Below are 15,723 nucleotides of genomic sequence, written 5' to 3' on the forward strand. Positions count from 1 at the left end.
AAATAAAATAAAATAAAAAGTTTTATAATTTTGTAAGTTTTTTTTTGCAATAGCTTATTTTGAATTAACTACAATAACAACAAAAAATTACATTTAAAAATAAACAACTAATTTTTTTTAGAGAAAATATAATTAATTTATATGTAAATTAAAAATTTTGAAAAAAATAAAAATCAATTACATTATAGATAAATATTTAATTAATACAAATTTTATTTAATTAATACAAATTTTATTTAATTAATACAAATTTTATTTAATTAATACAAATTTTATTTAATTAATACAAATTTTATTTAATTGATACAAATTTTATTTAATTAATACAAATTTTATTTAATTAATACATATTTTATTTAGTATTTAATAACAACAAATATAAGTTAAAATAATACTATACATAATTTATTTTAATTTGTCTTTATTAAATTTTATATTTTTCAAAAAATAAAATAAAACATATTGTAATATAAAAATTTTCCTAATAATTAAATACTTTAGCTAGTTAATAAACTAATAATAATAATAATAATAATAATAATAATAAACTAGATTAACAGTAAGCTTAAATCTTCAATAAGCACTTGTATTGTTTTAGTTTTAATATCGCCACTTGGTATTTCAGCTAGATCATTGTTAATCAAATTGAATTCATCTTGCATCATTTCGTGAAACTATATACAAATATAATACAAATTAAAATTATTATTATTTTAATAATTACAAAATTAATAGTTGTATTTATGTTTTTTTTATTATTATTATTTCTATAATTCTATATTTCTATTATTCATATAATTTATTTATATGACATTAATTAATACAATTAATAAAGATAGTCTATATATATATATATATATATATACCGGTATATAAAAAATAAATTATCTAATGTGGGTTACAATAAATAGTGGGTGAGTAAATGAGTGAGTGAGAGAGATAAGAGAGAGAAAGAGAGAATAAAATATGAATTATTTCACATAATTATTAAAAACAACACTAAAAATCTCTCTAATAATAATAAATAATCACTCACTCACTCACTCACTCACTCACACACACACACCCACACACACTCACACACTCACTCACACACACACTCACACACACACACACTCACATACACACACACTCACTCACTCACACACACACACACTGTCTATATATTCATTAGCAGCTCATATATACCTGAATATGTAATGATCCCCAAAACGAGTCGCCTTTATGACGGATATAATCGGATGCCCATAAAATATTAGCCAACAATTGCTTCTGTAGTCCCATCAGTTCCCGATTCAGCTCCTGTTCCGTACCCCTAACTACTTGTACAGCATTTTTACGTTTGATATCCAATTTTTGACCCAGGTATCTATATTCGGAAAATGATACGCCCATCATACAATAGTTTAGATGCCGGTTATCTACAGTATTATCAGCAGCATTGGGCTTCTGTATGTCCAACAGTTGCCAGGCCAGGGGTACCAGTGTACGGGATTTATGGATAAATCGTTGATAAAATTGGTCGATATAGTCCAGGCCTTGGAACCGGTATTTCATTGACTGTAGTTCCATCATTGAATAAAGTACGTCCAAATTGCCCAGGGTCAACTGTTTGATTTCATCAATCGTACGGTTCTTCCATAAATTACGATAGGTTTTCCAACGATAGTCGAATTTATCAAGTGTTTCGGGGTTTTTAACTTTTTTTTAAATTATTTTTTTAATAAAAAAAATAAATATAAATAATGATAAGTTTTATTATTATTATTTTTATATTTTTAAAAATTTAATTTTATATTTATAAAAAAATAATGTTATTTTTATCTATTATATTAAAAATTTTATTATAGTATAACTTAAAATATTATTCTAAGCTAATAATTTTTATTATTTTACATTTTTTGCATATTATTTTTTGAATTAATTATTTATACAGTAATTTTAATTACTATTTTAAGTTAATAATTATTACAGTTTTTATTTTGTAATATTAAAAAATTATTTATACTGTAATAAATAACATTATACTATAACTACTAAAAAATAATTAAATGTAGTATAATTATTATTTTTAAAATAATTTTTAATTTTTAATATTTAAAAAAAATTATTACTTACAATCACTGTCATCATATTTTAATTTATTAAATTTCCAAAATAATAATTTTTGTAATTTAAATTTTGTTGACACAAATTTTAAAACAGTTAATATGGCAATAATCGTAACAATTATTCTAACAATAAAAATAATAATCATATTTTTAAAATAATAATAAATAATTTTTAATATTATTTAAAATAAACAATTAAAAAATTAACAATTATTAGTATATAATTTTACTTTTTATTTTTACTAAAAAATATAAACTACAAATAATATATAAATAAATTTTTAATTTTAACTTTTATAAAAGTTTATTTATATACAGTTTATATATACACTGTATTATAACTGTCATAAAAAATCATTGATTTATTAATCCATTAGTTATAAAACAACATCTAAAAACTATAGATAAATATATATAAAAATAGATATTTTTTAGTATAAAATAATAACATTTTGCAATATATGAACTCAAAAATATCTTTGAAACAAATGTCCTTAAAATATAATAAAAAACTAATTTTATTATTATTATTAAACATTATTAAATTTAAATAAACTTTATATTTTTAAATAATTGTTGTTTTTTTTATTTATTTAAAACTTGTTATAATTATAAAAATAAAAATAACTAAGCAATTAAATTAGATAAATTTAGTATAGTTAAATTTATTTTATAAATATTGTTTTTAATAATTGTGCTAGTTAATTATTACAACAACAAAAAATAAATAACTAACAATATTAGCTATTATTTAGTTAAATATTAATTATAGAAAATAATATAAACTAATATTTTTTAGTATTTTAATTATAAATTAAATTATATATTGAATATTATTATAATTATACTTTACTATAAATTTTACTTTAAACAATGTAGTATAATAAATAAATTAAACTAAAATTATTAATCTAGAAAAAAAATTATTTACTATAATTAATATTTTACTAACTAATAGATAACTAATTGTTAGTAAATTTTTTTGTAATAATTAACTAGCACAATAATTAAAAACAATATTTATATAATTAATTTAGCTATAATAAGTTTTTATCTAATTTAATTGTTTAGTAACTTTTTATTTTTATAATTATAACAAGTTTTAATAAGTAAATATAAAAAAACAACAATTAATAAATATATAAAATATATACTGTATATACAAAAATCTCAAAATAATCGTTTGTTTTATTTTTAATAAATAAACATATAGTTATTTATATATATATGTATATATTTAAAACTTTTAGTCAAATAGTAAATAACTAATTATTAATACTATTAAAATTAATCTACTTATTAAAAAAATTGTAAAACTTAATAATTTACAGTTTCAAAAAAAATTAATTATTTATTATAATTAATTATTAGTATCTAAACAAATAGTTAAATCAAAAATATTATTAATAATAATAATTAGTAGTATTTCTAATAAATAATAGTTTTTTTTAATAAATAGTAGTTTTTCTAATAAATAATATAATTTTTCTTATAAATAATATGATTTCATAATATTAATTATTATGAAATCTATTATTAGACTATTATTATTAAATAAATAAAAAATTACTCATTTATTACATGAGAAAATTTTATAATAAGTTTTATAATCAAATTGAATACATATTATTAGATATCAATCGCTTTTGTACTAAACATTTAATTAATTAATTATTAATTAAACGTTAAGTAATTTATTTTGATAACAATTATTTAACAATTAATTTTTATTAAGTAGTTTTTATTTTTAAGTAATTATTTCGTTTATTGATTGCCAATAAATTTTGCAATTAATTACTTTTTTTTAATAATCATATTATTATTATATTTTTTTGATAAAAAAACATTTGTTATAAATTAATAATTGGTTTTTCATGTTTTTTAATACATATTTTTTCCTATCTATTATTGATAATGAAAACCTAATTACGTAGACGTCTTGAATTAGTCACATAATTAAAAATAAAATGAAAGAAAAAGTATATAAATAAATTAAAAAAATTAATTTTACTTTTAGTTTTAATACAACTAAAACATAATAACAAAAAATGTTGGCCTATATTAGTCTAACTTTACTATTGCTTCAGGGATTAGGTATGTATTGATAATAAAACTTGTATTATATAACTATTGAATTATGAATTTTTTATAGTTTATATTTAATTATTTTTAAAAAATATTTAATTTTTTTTACCTATCAATACTATTTTAATTTATTTTATATACAATAATATATAGAATAATAGTTTAGTTTATAATTTATACAATAAAATATCTAGAATTAAATTATTAGCTAAAAAAATATTATATCTATTTTCCATTTAGATATATAGTAATTAAATATTAATAGTTATACCTATAGCTAGTCTATACTAGTTATAATATAGTTAGAAATATAGTTAAAAAAATATTTGTAAATAATTTTTAATAAAAATAATTATTATTATAAACAGTTTCGGCTAACCCGGTTGGCCAACCCTGGAATGATGACCCGGCGCCGGATATGCAGAAAATCATCGACGAATACAAGGGTCTAACTGAGCCGGTAACTGTCGATCATATATTGAAAAATATGGATCACCTGGCTGAACTGAATAAATTGATAGCTGCCTGGTTGAAAACGGAAGGCCTGGACTACTTGTCGGGTATGGTTGAAAAAGGTAGTGGCGATGGGAAAAAAGGTATACAGGAAGCTATCGATGCTATCAATAAGGAACCGGAACCGTTGAAAAAACAGGATACTATGGAATTGGGTATATCGACTGAATATATGACCCAGTCAAGTGATATCAGTTATAAGGCACGAAAGGGAACTCATATTGTTGTTAAGGGAACGGCAGCTGAACTACAGAAGCAGTTTGTTGAGACCCGTACGAAAATTATGGGTTTACTACAGAAAGCTATCGATAAGGAAAAATCAATGCCTGATAAACAATTCTGGTATCAATTGCATCAAGTGGTAAGTTTGGTTTGGGTTTAGGCTAACTAAGCTTAGTTAGGTTGCCTATATATATAATATTTGTGTGTGTGTGTGTGTGTGGTGAGTGGGTAGTTGGGTGTAGTTTTATAAATATGAGTGTGTGTGTGTGTGTGTATGTTTAATATACATGTTTATTATTAATTATTTATACATGTACATTTTATATTTTTAGTTAGCTAGAGAGAGAGAGAGGGAGAGAGAGAGAGAGAGAGAGAGAGAGAGAGAGAGAGAGAGAGAGAGAGAGAGAGAGAGAGAGAGAGAGAGAGAGAGAGTATTTAGTGTGTGTGTGTGTGTGTGTGTGTGTGTGTGTGTGTGTGTGTGTGTGTGTGTGAGTGAGTGAGTGAGTGAGTGAGTGAGTGAGTGAGTGAGTGAGTGAGAGAGTGAGAGAAAGTTTTATATTAGTATAAAATTGTAAAAAAAAACTTTAAATAATACCATTTTATTTATATTTTTCACCATACTAACTATTATTATTATTATTATTATTATTATTATTATTATTATTATTATTATTATTATTATTATTATTATTATTATTAGTATTATTATTATTATTATTATTATTATTGCTTATAACAGATGAAAACCGTAATGACTCAAGCATTCGCCCAATTGGACTCAGATGTGGCCAAAATTACGCCCGAAACGACCAAAACTAAAACATTGCAAGCGTTGGCCGATTTTGCCGAAATGATGTGGAAAGCCGTCAATGTTATACGTATACCGACCAAACCGCCGATGATTGTCGACGACGAGGCCGACCTAATGGGTTAAAAAAAATAAATTAAAATTTAAAAAAATTGAAAATTATTTATAATAGTTTTTTGTTGTTGTTGGTGTTGTTGAATAAAATTTATGTTTTATTTATTTTCAATTGTAATTTATTTTTACCCGAAAAAAATTATTCTATATTTTTTATTATTACATTTTTATTTATTTTTTTTAATATATATTATATCTGTTATAAATTTTTTTTTAAAAAAATATTTTTAATTGTTATATTTTTAATAATATAGATTATTAGTTAAAACTCTTATATTTTTTTTGAACAATATTTTTATTGATATGGGTTTAAAAAGTGATATTGTTATATTTTTTAAAATTATATTAGATAAAAATTTTTAACTAAAATCATTTATTGTCACTAAAATTAATCATTTAATTATGATCATGATACACATTAAATTTATTTTTACATTAATCTATAATGACCTTGATCAAAAATCAATTGTTTTAACAAAATTGTTTTTATTTATCTACAATGAGATAAATTATAACATTGACTGAAAAAATGATCTTTGTACTTTTTTTATATATATATATATAAAAATATATATTACAACCAAAAAAATATATTATCACTAACTTGACTTAAGTATTAATTTTTTTAAAACTTTTTTATATACCGGTATTAAATAATTATGATAAAAACTTTTAATTTTATTTTATTTTTAAAAATGATTAATATATTCAGTATATAACAAATTAAATACTAGTAATAAAAAACTATTAAATCCTATTGATTAAACATTTTTAGTACAATTGATTAGATTAGCAAAAATACAAAAAAAATTGATTAAAAAAATAGTGAGCATTAAATCAAAGTCTAAAATATTATATTTATTTCTATATATAAAAATATTATTAATTATGTTATAATAATTGTAATAAAAAAAATTAAAAAATATATTTATATATAATATTATATTTAATACATACATTAAATAAAATATTAGTAAAATTTTAATTTAATTTATATATATATATATATATATAATATTATAGTATATTTTATAGTAACTAAATAAATTAATCCTGGTACAATTTCAATAGGTTTATGTACCCTGGTGTTATCTTAACATTGAATTAATATTTATATAAATTAAAATTGAATAACAAATTTAGATATATTTTATTTTATATATAAATAAAAATGTTTTTAAAATAAATTACAAAATAAACATTTATTTTAATAAATAAAAATTTWAACAAAACAATAGTTTTTTTAAAAAATAGTTACTGGGTTAAAATTTTGTTTAAAAATGTTTACTGTTAATTTAATTCTATTACTATTATTTATTATTTATAATACAGGTAATTATTTTTAGTAATATTTATTAATATATATTTATAAAATTTATTGAWAATAATAAATTGTTTTTTAAAATAAAAAATTGTTTATTATAAACTATCTAATTATTATTTTTTGTACAAATTTTATATAAAAAAAAGTTAGTTTAAAATAAATTAAAAATTTATTAAACTAACAATTAATAAGCTATAAATATATATATATAATTATTTTTTATATAAAWAGTTTAAAACTTATATACAGTATTAGAAAAAAATGTTATATAATTGTGTTTTAATAAAAATTTAAATAATTTTTAAATAATTATTTTTCCAAATTTTATTCAATAATAAAATATAGTTAATAGCTATACGATTGTCGATCACTTAATTAAATCAAATAATAATAATAATAATAATAATAATATCAATAATAATGATGTGGATATTGAAACCATTATCAAACAATACCAACAATTAGGGGAACTGGAGATACGTMASCWMATTGACCWTAGCCTGGACACTATGGGCACAGTTATCCAGACAATYGTYGAGGACTATCGYAAACAGGGARACCTGGAACTGATWGTCCAGTTATTTGATAATGAAGTTCAATGGGGACGGATAGCCATACAGTTGGCTATAGTCGGTTTAGATGGGGAACCAGTAGGTCAACGACTACTGGAYRTACGCAAATTGGGTATAGCTATGGAATTTCTGGCTCAGGTARTCGAGAGTGATTGGCTCAGACAAGCGGGTAAACCAGTGATAGTTACTGGCAATAGCCAGCACTTGATGATAGAGTATCGTCAGCTTAGGGATCGGGTGATAGGTTGGCTACAGTTGGCTATTGATTATGAACGCAAGCACCCGGAGCTGGAATTTTGGCTTAAGTTTCATACACAGGTATCTTATTTTTTATGCATACTCAWATACATACACACATACACATACATACAAACACACACATAYATATATATATATATATAWATAAACATAAATACATACAAACACAAACATATACACACATACATACACACACACACATAAAATTATTATTTTCACCTGTATTTTCCTGTATATTAAATATTATATTCCTGTATGTTAACCTGTACTTAAATAACTATATATTCGTATATATTTATAATACTATAAAATAAATTTAATTTAGATACTATAATTATATAAAAAGTTGAAATTATTTTATATTGAACATGAACAATTTTACAAATATTTATAAATTTTTTATATTTAATATTTAAACTGTATATTAAAAATACAAGCAATTTTTTACTAACAAAACTTAATTCATAGTTATTTTATACTTTTATTAATCAAATAGTTCTACATATTTTAAAACACACAGGTTAGCCCTTTCCTGTCACCTGTATTAGACCCTTGATTCCTGTATAATACAGGCGGCACCTGTATGGGTGGTCAGTCTAATACATACAAACACACATATATACGTAGATACAAACACACATATATCGGTATACAAAAACACATGTACATAATTTACAAACACACACACATACAAATACAAACATATACTGTACACACATACATACAAACACACATATATACAAAAACACATATACATAATTTACACACAAACACACACATACATACATACAAAAACACACACATACATACATACAAAAACACACACATACATACATACAAAAACACACACATACATACATACAAAAACACACACATACATACATACATACATACATATATATATACAAACACACACACACACACACACTGTCGGTCAGTTTAATTTAAATTAATTAATTTTGTTTTATTTTTGTGGGAAACGATAGATAAAACAGGTTATGCTAACTGGTATCAAACAAATGGACCAGGACCTAGAAAAATTAACACCCAACGAAACGAAAAAAGCTAAAAACCTACAGGTGCTCGTCAACAGTATGCTGAATGTATTGAAAGCCATAGAGAAGGGACAGCCACCTACACATGTACCCACTCATCAACACATACATGAGCTGATCTATTGAGTTAGTCTATGTTTTTTTTTAAATAAAATATTGAAGAAAAAATAATTAATATAATTTTTAATTTTTTTTGTTGAAAACATTTAATTTTATTAATATTTTTTTATTAACTAAAAAATTGAAAATAATTTATTTTTTTCGTGATAATTAAATATGATTACTATTTATATTAATTAACTATTTAATAATTAAAAAATATTTATATATTATATTTTTTTAAACAATTTATTTAACACTTTTTAACTTTTGATAGTAATGTAAATTAATTATAATTATTTATTATTTTTTTAGGGAAATTTAAATTTAAAAAAAAAATATTTTTATGTTAATTAGTGTACAAAAAAAGTTTTGGCTATTTGGTTGAAAATATAAAAATAAATAATTAATTATTATTTGTAAAAATTAATGTATAAATATTTTTTAATTATTAAATAGTTAATTAATTATAGTAATTGTATTTAATTATTAATGCTTATACTGTGTGTATGATTATACAGGTTTTTTTTTAAAAAACATTTTCATATTTGTTATAAATATTTTTAAAAAGTATTACAAATTGCTTTAAATGAATCAATTATAAAAAAGTTTTTACATATTTTACAAAATAGTTTAAAGTTATAGTTAATATTTTTTATACGCAAAATAAATAATAAGTAAATTTTTTTTATAATAATTAATTATTCAAATTAAATATATATATATATATTTAACACAATTTATTACTCAATAGATTAAAATAATAAGTTTTATATTATTACCTAAATTTCTAAAAAAAAATATTTTTTACACTATTTATTTGGTAAAATGTAAAAAAATATATTTATTTATTTTTTATATACTACTGTATATATATACTGTTATTTTAATTATTATWCGTTAGACTAATACAGTATGATTTTGATCCACAAAAAAAATTATAAATTATTTCAAAATGATAAAAAGATCAATTGTAGATTTATTTTCAAAAAAAAAAATTAATACACTAGTTATCACTAAATATGATTGATAAAAAAACATTAAACTTTTTTTTATCATTATCTAWATTATATGATATAATAAATAAAATAAAAATTAGATAAACTTAAGTACTAATAGTATTATAATTTAACAATAAATTTTTATAATAAACTTAAACATTAAATATATTATRTTGTTGTTTATTATTATAATTATTACATAAATATTAGTAAATTTTTTACACAAAAATWTAGCAATTTAATTWAGTTAYTAATAAATCTTATTAATTAAAATTAATCCTAGTACAATTTTATTAGGTTTATTTACCTGGCTATCTAATAAATATTTAATTAATAAAYTATTGCATGACTTAAATAAAATTTGACAAAAAAATAGCTATAAATATAAAATATTTTTCTTAAATTATATTGTCTATGAAAAACATTTATGAAAATAAATAACAAATTTATTATAAGTTTATTTATTAAAGTTACCGAGTTCAAAAATGTTTAATTACAGTTTATTTTTATTACAATTATTTATTGTCTATGAAACAGGTAAGCAAATAATAATAATATTTATTAAATAATAATATAAGCTATAAATTTTTATTTTCTAATATTAATAATATAAATAATCTATTAATAACTTATTATAGTTTATTATAAACTGTAATTGTTTAATAAATGCTTTTATTTAAATAATATATAATAATTTCTAAATAGATTGATACAAAAAAATATAATATATTGTAATGGATAACTAATTAATTAAATCAATTATTTTTTCCAGTTAATTTAATTTTTTTTAAATTATTTAAAATTTTTATATAACTTTATGTTGTCAAAAAAATATAAATAATTATTAAATATTTTTTTTTATTAATATATATATATATTAGTTATTATATAATAGTTAATAGCTATAAAATTGTTGATCTGTTAATAATTGAAACTTATTAATCCCTAATTAAAATTGCTAATTAACTAATAATTAAATTAAATTAATTTTTTATTTATATATTTTCAAAATTTTAGTTAATTGTAATACAATTGTCGATCGGTTGCTAATTAAAAGTAATAATAATAATATCAATGATAATAATGTGGACATTGAAACCATTATCAAACAATACCAACACTTAACGGAACCGGAGATACGTTTGCTTATCAATCGTAATCTKGAATCAATTGGTTTGGATTTGCAGACAATAGTCGATACGTATCGAAAACAGGGAGATCTRGGAYTGGTTGTCCAATTCTATAACAATGAAATAACATGGGGTCGGGAGGTCATCAAGTTTGCACAGGCATTATTAGATGGTGAATCGGATGATCAACGCCCCATAGATGTCCGTAAATTTGGTATAGCYGTCGATTATATAGGTCAGTTGGTTCAACGTGATTGGCTCCGGCAGGTAATCGATAGGCCAGTTAATGTTACCGGCGATTCCCAACATTTGAAACTTGAATATCATCGGCTAAGGGACAGGACGTTAGATTCGYTACTAACGGCTATAGCCTATGAACGACAACATCTACCGGAGCTGGCSTTTTGGGTAGAGTTTCATACACAGGTATATATATATATACACATATATACACACATATATATATACACACACATATATATATACACATATATACACACAYATATACACACATATATATACACACACACATATATATATACACATAYACACACATATACACACATATATACACACATATATACACACATACACACATACACACATACACACATACACACATACACATACATACACAYATACACACATAYACACACATATATACACACATATATACACACATATATACACACATATATACACACATATATACACACATATATACACACATATATACACACACATACACACATATATACACACATATATATATATACACACACACACACACAATTAAACTTAAAYACATATATATATATATATATATATATACACTAACTATCTGTTTAATTAAATATCTTTTATTTTTGTGTTAWTTATGTGAACCATTTGCTTGGATTGGGAACCGGTAGATAAAAGATGTTTTGCAAACTGGTATCAAACAATTGGATATGGATCTAATATATTTGAAACCTGAACCAAAATTAGCCAAAAATCTACAGGTGCTGGTCAATAGTTTTCAAAATGTATTGAAAGCYATGGAGGAAAGTCTAAAACATACACATACTTTACTTTAATAAAAAATATAGTTATAATAATAATAATACAGTAAATAAACTATTAATAAGTATTGRAAAAAATACTTTACATAAGTTTACATTAAAATTGAGAAATTAATAAATTTAAAATTTGTTTGTATGTTTTTTTTATTATAAATTTGTAAACCTGTATTAAATAAAGATAATTAATTTGCATTTAAATGCATTTTTTTACTTTTTAAAAATTTAATATTAACTAATAAACTTATATTAATTAAATAAAATTATAAATATTTTGTGTACTTTAGATAATAAATATTATTTGAAATAAAAAATTTGTTTCAAAAATCAATTATCAATAATATTATAATCATATATTAGATAACATATTTACATACATAATGTACTTTTTTATTTGTAACATAAGTTTAAAGTTATAAAGTTATAAAATAATTTCAACTAAAATTGACTAAAAATTAATTTTAAAATAAAAATCTATTTAATTTGTAAAATGAGAATTATAAATAAATATTATATTTTATTATGTATATATAATAATTATATTATTTATTAGTATTATACTTTTATCTAATATGAACTTGATCCAACAACAAAAATCAATTGTTGCAAAAATTTATGTAAAATTTTAATTAAAAAAAAWTTATAACATTGATAAAATGATCAATTGTATAGATTTATTTTTMAAAAAAACAAATTATAACAAAAAAAACTAATTTTCACTAAAATGATTGATAAAAACAATTTTTATTTATATATTTTTATACAAATAAAAAAAAATTTAGATAAACTTAAGTACTAATATTATTATTATTATTATTATWRTWGTTTAACTGATAAAAATTAATTGATAAACTTAAGCAATAAATATACTKTAGTATATTGTTGTAAATTATAATAAAAATATTRTAAACATTAYAAAAATATTAGGTATTAAATTATATTTTCAATTTATATATAAAAGAAATACTAATAAATATTTTTTACAATAAAATTTTGCAATTWATAATTTTAATTTATTGTCTTACTACTAAAAAATTAATATCATATAAATTAATCCTAGTACAATTTTTGTTTAATCCTAGATTTTTTATCTTAAAATAATAAATAAATGTAATAAATATTGTATGACTTATGATAAATACAATATTTTATGAAAAAAAATTCAACTATAAATATAAATGTTATTTTTGTTTTTAATTATTTTTATTATAATAAATATTTATAAATAAAATTCTAACAAATTTATACAAAATTATTTTTAAAACATAAGTTAAATTAATTATTTTCTTCAAAAAATGTATAATTACAAATTAATTTTATTACAATTATTTATTATTTATCAAATAGGTAAGTTATAAAATTTATAGTATTTATAATATATATTTATTTTAAATAATAACTTGTAATTATTTAATTTTATAAACTGTAACTTTAATAATTATTAATCATATTAAAATAGTATATATTTATTTTTGTAAATAAATTTTTAGAAACTATATTTAGTTATTAATAATTATCAATAATTATTATTAAAAAAATAATAATATGAAAATAATTAGTTTAGTTTTAAACTTARTTATAAAAATTATTAGTGTATTACTATGTATTAAAAAAATTCTAATTAATTAATAAATTTATATAATTAATTAAATTTAATTAATTAATAAATCTATATATTTTTGAAAATTTTAGTTAATTGTAATACAATTGTCGATCGATTGCTAATTGAAACCAATAATAATAATAATATCAATAATAATATCAATGATGTGGACATTGAAACCATTATCAAACAATACCAACAATTATCGGAACCAGAAATACGTAAACTTATTGACCATAACTTGGACTCTATTGGCACTGATATCCAAACAATTACTGGTGACTATCGAAAACAGGGAGATCTGGGACTAGTTGTCCAATTTATGGACAATCAGCTAACGATGGGTCGTCCGGCCATACAGTTTGCTATGTTTGTCTTGGATGGTGAACCAGATGGTCGACGTCTACAAGATGTCCGCCAGTTTGGTATTGATGTTGAGTTTGTGGCACAGGTAGTCCATCAGGATTGGCTCCGGGCGATTGGCCAACCAGTTGTAGTTACCGGTGATTCTCAACAATTGAAACAAAAGTATCAGCTAGTACAGGCCAAGGTCTACCAGTGGCTACAGTCTAGTATAGCCTACGATCAGCAGCATCTACCGGAGCTTGAGTTTTGGCTAGAGTTTCATAAACAGGTATTTTTTATTTAGTAATATATATATATTGTACACATATATACAAACATATATACACACATATATACAAACATATATACACATATATATATACAAACATATATACATATATATATACAAACATATATACACACATATATACACACAGATATATACACACATATACACACACACATATACACACACACATATACACACACACATATACACACACACATATACACACACATATACACACGCATATAAACACACACTAACTATCTGTTTAATTAAATATTTTTTATTTTTTGTTATTTGTATGAACCCTGGTATGGGTTGGGAACCGATAGATAAGAGATGTTTTGCAAACTGGTATCAAACAATTGGACAGAGATCTGATACATTTGAAACCCGAACCGATATTAGCCAAAAATCTACAGGTGCTGGTCAACAATTTTGAAAATGTATTGAAAATCATTGAGGATGGCCATAAACATTAATCATATACCCTCCCCCACCCCCCAATAGTCTATATTTGAAATAATTATTTTGTGAATTAATTATTTTAATTTAATAATAAATTTTTAATTACAAAAAAGCTTTATTATATTTTTTAACTTTAAACTTAATTATATTATTTTCTTTATTATAAATAAATAGTAATTAATTATTTCTTAAAATTATTTATACATTATATAAACGAAAATAATAACAAATTAATAATAACAAATAATTATATTAAACTGTAATAATAAAAATAATACATAGTTTTTTATGTTTATAAAATAATTAAAATTAATATTTTATAGTAAATTAATTATATATATATTTTATAAAATAATACTTTTATACAGTATATAGCTAGCAATAATTAAAAATAAATTTTTCAAATAAAACTTAAATATCAATAGAAATATTAATTTATACTTAAAGTTAATATTTATTAGTATCAATATATATATTAATCATATTAATTATAATCTATTGTATCTATAAATTTATATAAATAACATTTTTGTAGATAAGTTTAATAAATTTTAGACATATATATATTAAACGTTATTTGAATGTAAATATAAAAATTATTAATCAATAATTATAATCAATAATCAATAAATAATAGATAAAATATTTATTTATTTTGACATAAACAGTGC

The 15,723-nt window shown here is 20.2% G+C and overlaps 4 protein-coding genes across 7 annotated transcripts in view; 3 read left to right on the forward strand and 1 right to left on the reverse strand.

Annotated features, from left to right (window-relative positions):
- Positions 1-5,936, forward strand: part of LOC128953296 (uncharacterized) — a 388,095-nt gene extending 382,159 nt beyond the window's left edge. For all 4 annotated transcript variants that reach the window (XM_054298781.1, XM_054298779.1, XM_054298780.1 and 1 more), the window contains exons 2-4: positions 4,129-4,205; positions 4,565-5,070; positions 5,671-5,936. In XM_054298781.1, the coding sequence (XP_054154756.1) occupies positions 4,160-4,205; positions 4,565-5,070; positions 5,671-5,865 (747 nt within the window). In that variant the 5' untranslated portion in view covers positions 4,129-4,159 and the 3' untranslated portion in view covers positions 5,866-5,936. The remainder of the gene's footprint in view (positions 1-4,128; positions 4,206-4,564; positions 5,071-5,670) is intronic.
- On the reverse strand, positions 528-1,687 carry LOC128953307 (uncharacterized). Its single transcript, XM_054298794.1, has 2 exons — positions 1,189-1,687; positions 528-674 (listed from the first exon to the last, which is right to left on the reverse strand). Exons 1-2 carry the CDS (start codon positions 1,573-1,575, stop codon positions 549-551), a joined length of 513 nt encoding a protein of 170 aa, XP_054154769.1. The 5' UTR covers positions 1,576-1,687; the 3' UTR covers positions 528-548.
- Positions 5,937-7,686: 1,750 nt separating the features above from the next.
- On the forward strand, positions 7,687-9,188 carry LOC128953412 (uncharacterized). The gene is made up of 2 exons (XM_054298897.1): positions 7,687-8,067; positions 8,994-9,188. Exons 1-2 carry the CDS (start codon positions 7,687-7,689, stop codon positions 9,186-9,188), a joined length of 576 nt encoding a protein of 191 aa, XP_054154872.1.
- Positions 9,189-10,690: 1,502 nt separating this feature from the next.
- On the forward strand, positions 10,691-15,086 carry LOC128953413 (uncharacterized). The gene is made up of 5 exons (XM_054298898.1): positions 10,691-10,699; positions 11,350-11,718; positions 12,204-12,339; positions 14,043-14,587; positions 14,917-15,086. Exons 1-5 carry the CDS (start codon positions 10,691-10,693, stop codon positions 15,064-15,066), a joined length of 1,209 nt encoding a protein of 402 aa, XP_054154873.1. The 3' UTR covers positions 15,067-15,086.
- Positions 15,087-15,723: the final 637 nt, after the last annotated feature.

This window comes from Oppia nitens, unplaced genomic scaffold (genome assembly GCF_028296485.1).
Source record: "Oppia nitens isolate AA-2021 unplaced genomic scaffold, nextdenovo-longstitch-racon4-pilon3 scaffold21_pilon_pilon_pilon, whole genome shotgun sequence".
Lineage (NCBI taxonomy): Eukaryota > Metazoa > Arthropoda > Arachnida > Sarcoptiformes > Oppiidae > Oppia > Oppia nitens.